We start from the raw sequence: 7,870 nt of genomic DNA, 5'->3' as shown, positions 1-7,870 counted from the left end.
TTGTTCTATCATTCCTGCCCATGGGGTGTACTTGCACATCAAGCCGTCTCACGCTTCAGAAACAGGAGATAGGCTCCTGCCCTTATGGGCCGTTCTGGCTCGGACAAGGCTCACTTGTGTTCTAGAGAGAGACAACACTTTGTCCTGACTATCCAGAGAGAAGATGAGCGAGATGGAGGGAATTTCACAAATGCATTTTGAAGAACAGTATTTTTGATATAAATGATTTTATTTCAGTAAAAATATACAAAACAAATGAGTAATTTGGGGGAAATTTAAACCATTATTTATCACTGCATTGTAGTAAAACACTACATACTAAGGTCGGCCGTCATTGTAAATAATAATTTTGTATTGTACATTTAATAAAGGTTACATTTATTTATGTTTTTAAATACTATGGAATCACATCCATATCAATGCCACAGCTTCATGCTACACATTCAAAAACAATAACATAAAGCCACAATGGTAGAAACTTAAACAAACCATCTGTGGTGGACAAATCATGAATATCATAACAGGGGAATTGGTGGACATCTGTCTGCAGATGGGATTGGTCAGTTAAAGTCCTTCTGCAGGTGTTATTGGTCAGTTGAAGTCGGGAGCAGTGACCAGTATGGGAGTCGAGGGAACACCTTGATTGAGAGACTGGAAGAGAGAGAAAGAGGAGGAGGAAAGAAGAAAAATAGATGAACTACTGTGAAGGAACATTTTATTTTGACTTCAGGTGTCCCTGGTGGTAATTTCCACGGCACTACTCTATTGCCTGCCCTGTGGCATCCTCTGTGTATTTACACAATCTTGTAAATATTTTATTTGTATGGAAACAATCTCTCCAAAAATATGGGTCTTGCTTTTATCCCCTTCCATTTTGTTTGGATTCTGTCTTGAAATATTATTCCTCATTGCCAGAACTCTTGTTTTAAATATGGCAAGCATGTGTTGTGACTACAAACAATAAACATATATGAATATCATTTAGACTAAACATATCCGCAAATAAATCCAAGTAAACAAATGAAAATATCCATTCCCACCACACCCCATGAATAATATGATCACGGTAATTAAGCAATAATACCCCAGATAATAACGAATATTACAGTGCTGAACAAAATATTAAAGGGGAAGCGTTTTACAACTTGATGTTAGATGGTTCCTAGCCTGGAAAGTAGTCTATGGGCCAGGAGACACTGTAATCTGTAATCTACATGTGCTCTACACACATACATACACATTGTCATGTTGCTGTATTGTGGATTTTATATTGTACATTTGTAATAATAGAGTAATAATGTATTTTATGATTTCTTGTTTTATTTATGTTGTAGGCTGTTGTATTGTACTGTGATCTAATTATTTTTAACCCTGTTTGGACCCCAGGAAGAGTATCTGCTGAATGGGGATCCTAATAAATAATACATATGATGTACATGGTAATCTTGTAATCTACAACTGTAAATTGAATGAAATACTGAAATTCCCCTTTAAATGCATTTTCCCGTCTGTCTTACTGAGTATGGTCCGTAACGCCTCCTCTCCATGTACAGGATGTAAGAGAGCGTTGAGGAGATGGTGATCTGGATGATGGTGAAGAGAAGGAGGGACGACTTTACTCCATAACTGAACATCTGAGGTAATGAAAGGAGCGAGGGGGGGGGACAAAAGTAAATCTGTGAGCAAGTCATTTTGGAAGAACATTTTTCACACACAGATTGTAATATTGCATTGTGATAAAACAGATCATTTGAATTTGAGAGATTTATCATTTCAGATGAAATATAATTTCTCCATAAGTAATACTCATGATGCATTACAAACATGTTGGCGTAACAACATACAGTACCAGTCAAAAGTTTGGACACACCTACTCATTCAAGGGTTTTTCTTTATTTTGACTATTTTCTCCATTGTAGAATAATAGTGAAGACATCAAAACTATGAAATAACACATATGCAGTGGTGTAAAGTACTTAAGTAAAAATACATTTAAGTACTACTTATGTAGTTCTTTGGGGGTATTTGTACTTTACTTGACTATTTATATTTTTGACAACTATGACTTTAACTCCACTACATTCCTAAAGAAAATGATGTACTTTTTACTCCTTACATTTTCCCTGACACCCAAAAGCACTCGTTACATTTAGAATGTTTAGCAGGACAGGAAAATTGGCTAATTCACGCACTTATCAAGAAAACATCCCTAGTCATTCCTACTGCCTCTGATCTGGCAGACTCACTAAACACAAATGCTTTGTTTGTAAATTATGTCTGAGTGTTTAACTGTTGACCCTGGCTATCTGTAAATTTTAAAAAAACAGGACAATCGTGTTGTCTGGTTTGCTTAATATAAGACATTTTAAATGATTTTACTTTTGATACTTAAGTACATTTAAAACCAAATACTTTCAGACTTTTACTCAAGTAGTATTTTACAGGGTGACTTTTACTTTTACTTTTTTATGTATGACAATTGGGTACTTTTTCCACAACTGCACATATGGAATCATGTAGTAACCAAAAAAGTGTTAACTTCTCTAGGGTAGGGGGCAGCATTCGGAATGTTGGATGAAAAGCATGTCCAAATTAAACGGCCTGCTACTCGGGCCCAGAAAATATGATATGCATATAACTGGTAGATTTGGATAGAAAACACTCTAAAGTTGCCAAAACTACTAAAATAGTGTCTGAGTATAACAGAACTGATTTGGCAGGCGAAAACCTGAGAAAAATCCATTCAGGAAGTAGTTTTATTTTTGGTTTTGTAGTTTTCTATTCAATGCCATTACAGTATCCATTGATTTAGGACTCAAATTGCAGTTCCTATGCCTTCCACTAGATGTCAACAGTCTTTAGAAATGGTTTCAGGCTTGTATTCTGATAAATGAGGGAGTAAGACCAGTCTGAATGAATGGACCCTGACGTGTCACAGAGCTTTTTCATGCGCAATCCCGAGAGAGTGCCTTTCTTGTTTACTTTTTATATTGATGACGTTATTGTCCGGTTGAAATATTATAGATAATTTAGGCTAAAAACAACCTGAGGATTGAATATAAACATAATTTGACATGTTTCTATGAACTTTACGGATACAATTTTGATTTTTTTTGTCTGCCTGTTTTGACTGCGTTTGAGCCTGTGGATTACTGAAGAAAACATTTTTTTTAAATCTGACACTGTGGTTGGATTCACAAGAAGTTAATATTTAAACCTTTGTAAAATATGTTTTGTTTTCTGAATTTTTATAATGAGTATTTATGTATTTGAATTTGGCGCTCTGCAATCTCATTGGATGTTGGCCAGGTCACCCTAGAGAGGTTAAACAAATCTGTCATGGATGACCCCCGGTACTGCTACTCATTCTGTTCACCAGTTCCGGAGGTCTACCTCACCGGCTTTCTAGGCTTCACTGAACGGGACTCATTATCATCAACCCCGGACTGTCTTGTCTGATTAGACACCCCTGGTTCCCATTTCCCCTGATAAGTATGTTTTATATATGTGCCCTCTGTTCCCTCTGTCTTTGTCAGTTATTGTTCCCATATCCGTTGGTCATGTGAGTACCTATGAGTTGGTGCAGCTGTTGTGCGGCGTGCTTCATATTTTGTGTATTACGGGTATCGTCCCATGTCGTTCAACAAGGTTTACCCTCAGTCTTTTGATTGGGTAAAGCCCAGTGTTTTGTATACGTGTTTTGTTTTGGGTGTATTAAAAACCCTTATTGTGTATTCCTGCGCCTGTTTCCAAATCTTTTATACCAGCGTGACAGAATAACCAACCCCGAAATGGAGACAGCAGGAAAGGCCGAGCTGGCGACCATTGTAGGGACAGTACAGCACCACGAGGACTGTCACTCCAGACTCAGACTCGGTATCGCCATGGACAGTGTTCTGGCAACCATCCTGCACTTGGAGAGGAGTATGCAGTCCCTCCAGTCTCCAGCACCGATCCCGGTACCAGGTCCCACATCACGACCTACATCTGTTCCATCGGAGCCGGTCCGTGGAATACCCCTGTTCCTCCCGCAGTGCTTCAACGGCGCACCAGCAAGATGCAAGAGGTTCCTTCTACAATGTGACCTGTACCTCGCTCGCTACGCCGGAGCTGTTTCCAGAAGAGACAGGGTTGCCATCTCGCACTGACCGGACTGGCTCTGGACTGGGGTGCCGCGGTTCAGTGTTTGATCATCCTGTGGAGGGCCGAGAGGAGGGTGAGCGTTTTACTCCGACTACTCCAGGGATCTAGGACCACCTCGGAGTTCGCCCTGGAGTTCCGGACTATCGCAGCCTCCACCGGATGGAACAAGTTGGCTCTGGTTACCGTTTTCCGCAGCGGACTGCGGGAGGAGGTACAGCTGGAGTTAGCCTGCCGTGATGACAACCTGTCATTCAACCAGCTCATCAGCATGGTGATCCGGTTGGACAATCTCCTGCGGTCCAGAAGGAGACCTGCGCGGAATTCAGAGCCCATGGCTACCCCTGCTCCGTGGCCAGAGCCGATGGAGGTGAGCTCGGCACGTTTGCCCGAGGCAGAGCATAGGAGGAGGAGGAATCTGGGCCTCTGCTTCTATTGTGGAGAACAGGCTCATTTCTCCCCGACCTGCTCTCTATCCACTAGGAGGCGAGGAGGTGACAAGCCAGAAAATTCCTCTGCGACAACCCAGGTAGGAGGCAAGGTCGCTTCTCCTTGTCTGTCAAATCAACCAGTGTGTTTTCCCGTTAAATTTCCTGAGTACCCTAGCCTTTCACTCCCGTTAGCTCTGATTGATTCCGGAGCTGCTGGGAATCTCTTAGTTAGCGCACTGGCCACTGCATTACGCATTCCTTTAGTTCCCCTATAGTCACCCATTCCAGTTCGAGACAGGGCTCGTACCACACATTACTGTTCCTGTTTCTTTGCTGACCCATTTCACTCATTCAGAACAGATCACTTTCTTGATTATAGACACCCCCACGCACCCCATTGTTTTAGGTCTCCCCTGGTTGAGCTTTCATAACCCGGATATTTCCTGGTCCGAGAGGAGACTGCTGGGTTGGTCGCGGGAGGTGTTTTGCGGTGTCTGTCAACACCACTACGGTGGAAAGTCCAGACTGTGCTCCTCGAGTGGATTTACCGGAGGAGTACCAGGATCTGCACCGGGTTTTCTCAAAGACCCAGGCTACACACCTGCCTCCCCATCGCCCCTGGGACTGTGCCATTATCTGACGCAGCCCTCTAGAGAGGACGTCTATCCCCTCTCCTATGAGGAGACCGAGGCCAAGGAGACCTATGTACAGGAGTGTCTCCAGCAACGTTTTATCCACCCCTCTAATTCACCAGCATCCTCAAGCTTCTTTTTTGTCAAGAAGAAAGATTGGGGACTCATTCCAACCATCATCGAACAAATGCACGGGGCGCAGTACTTCACGAAGCAGGAGGAGCGTCTACAATCTAGTGCGCATTCGTGCAGGCGATGAATGGAAGACTGCTTTTTCCACGACCACGGGTCATTATCTCGTAATGCTCTTTGGCCTGTCTAATGCTACTTCAGTCTTCCAGGCCTTCATCAACGAAGTGTTTCGGGACATGCTGGGATGGGGCGTAGTGGTCTATGTAGATGACATTTTGGTCTATTCTGCTGACTGCGTTCAGCATGTCTCGTTAGTCAGGTCTGTGCTGAGAAGACTGTTGGAGCATGATCTATATGTTAAACAGGAGAAATGTTTGTTTTTCCAGCAGTCCATGTCCTTTTTGGGCTATCTCATCTCCACTGCGGGAGTGGAGATGGAGGAGCAACACGTCAGCGCAGTCAGGTCATGGCCTATCCCCAGTTCCGTGAAAGCAGTCCAGCGATTCCTGCGGTTTCGCCAACTGTTTCCGGAGGTTCATCCGGGGCTCCAGCACGGTGGTCGCGCCTCTTACCTCCCTGCTGAGAGGAGGTCCCCAGCGGCTTCGTTGGACGGCGGAAGCGGAGAGGGCGTTCGAGATGCTGAAGGCACGTTTCACCACTGCTCCCGTGTTGGCACATCCCGACCACTACAGATGATAGTGCGAACGACCCAGTACATCACTGGGGCCAAGCTTCCTGCCATCCAGGACCTCTATAGCAGGCCCTAAAAACTGTCAAAGACTCCAGCCACCCTAGTCATAGACTGTTCTCTCTGCTACCACACGGCAAGCGGTACCGGAGCGCCAAGTCTAGGTCCAAGAGGCTTCTAAACAGCTTCTACCCCCAAGCCATAAGACTGCTGAACATCTAGTCAAATGGCTACCCAAACTATTTGCATAGCTGAGCCTGTGGTTTGTGGGGCTGTTTAAAGTCCTGAGGAGGGGTAATAAGGTAACGTACCATTTTTTCGTACCAACCTTTCACGTGTCTCTCCTCAGGCCAGTGGTGCCTTGTCCCCTTGCTGAGGCTGGACCCAGTGACGCCCCGCCTCCTCCTCTGGACTTCGAGGGAGGTCCGGCGTACTCGGTACTGGATTCGAGGTGTCGGGAGGGGCATCTCCAGTACCTCATCGACTGGGCCCAGAGGAGCGGTGCTGGGTTCCTGCGGTGGACAATCCTGGATGCTTCACTGTCCAGGGATTTTCAACGTCGGCGCCCAGACCGCCCCGCCCTGTGCCCCTGTGGTCGTCCCAGAGGCCGGTGTCGTCCTGAGGCCTGTGTTGTGCAGCGCGCCAGGGGGGTGTACTGTCATGGATCCTCCCGGTATTGCTGCTCATTCTGTTCACCAGTTCCGGAGGTCTACGTCGCCGGCTTTCCAGTTCAGTGAAGAACGGGATTCATTATCATCAACCCAGGACTGTCTTGTCTGATTACAAACACACCTGGTTCCCATTTCCCCTGATTAGTATGTTATATATGTGCCCTCTGTTCCCTCTGTCTTTGTCGGTTAATGTTCCCATGTCCGTTGGTCGTGTGAGTACCTGTGCGTTGGTGCAGCTGTTATGCTACGTGCTTTATATATTGTGTATTGTGTATTATCAGACAATGTCATTCAACGAGGTTTACCCTCACTCTTTTGTTTGGGTACAGTCCAGTGTTTTATATAAGTGTTTGTTTTGGGCGTATTAAAAAAACATATTGTGTATTCCTGAGCCTGTCTCCAAATCCGTTATACCAGTGTGACAAAATCTAAATATATTTTATATTCTAGATTCTTCAAAGTAGCCACACTTTGCCTTTATGACAGCTTTACACTCTCAACCAGCTTCATGAGAAATGCTTTTCCAACAGTCTTGAAGGCGTTCCCACATATGCCGAGCACTTGTTGGCTGCTTTTCCTTCACTCTGCGGTCAAACTCATCCCAAACCATCTCAATTGGGTTGAGGTTGTGTGATTGTGGGGTCCAAGTCATCTGATGCAGCACTCCATCACTCTCCTTCTTGGTCAAATATCCCTTACACAGCCTGGAGGTGTGTGTTGGGTCATTGTCCTGTTGAAAAACAAATGATAGTCCCACTAAGCGCAAACCAGATGGGATGGCGTATCGCTGCAGAATGCTGCGTTAGCCTTAATGGTTAAGTGTGCCTTGAATTCTAAATAAATCACTGACAATGTCTCCCGCAAAGCACCCCCACACCATCACTCCTCCTCCTCCATGCTTCATGGTGGGAACCACACATGTGGAGATCATCTGTTCACCTACTCTGCGTCTCACAAAGACACGACACTTAGAACCAAAAATCTCAAATTTGGACTAATCAGACCAAAGGACAGATTTCAACCGGTATAATGTCCATTGCTCGTGTTTCTTGGCCCAAGCAAGTCTCTTCTTATTATTGGTGTCCTTTAATAGTGGTTTCTTTGCAGCAATTCGAATCAAATCAAATTGTATTGGTCACATACACGTGTTTAGCAGATGTTATTGTGAGTGTAGCG

General features: G+C 44.5%; 1 protein-coding gene across 1 annotated transcript in view; it reads right to left on the bottom strand.

Annotated features, from left to right (window-relative positions):
- Positions 1 to 210: 210 nt before the first annotated feature.
- LOC110497431 (membrane-spanning 4-domains subfamily A member 12) overlaps positions 211 to 7,870 on the bottom strand; it is a 16,903-nt gene continuing 9,243 nt past the window's right edge. Inside the window, exons 6-7 of the mRNA XM_021573534.3 lie at positions 1,518 to 1,634; positions 211 to 651 (exon numbers count right to left, since the gene is read on the bottom strand). Coding sequence (XP_021429209.1) covers positions 592 to 651; positions 1,518 to 1,634 — 177 coding nt within the window. The 3' untranslated portion in view covers positions 211 to 591. The remainder of the gene's footprint in view (positions 652 to 1,517; positions 1,635 to 7,870) is intronic.

This window comes from Oncorhynchus mykiss, chromosome 19, assembly GCF_057628025.1.
Source record: "Oncorhynchus mykiss isolate SJ-2025 chromosome 19, ASM5762802v1, whole genome shotgun sequence".
Classification (NCBI taxonomy): Eukaryota; Metazoa; Chordata; class Actinopteri; order Salmoniformes; family Salmonidae; genus Oncorhynchus; species Oncorhynchus mykiss.
The sequence above is the reverse complement of the archived record's forward strand: the minus strand, read 5'-3'. Positions and strand labels throughout refer to the sequence as shown.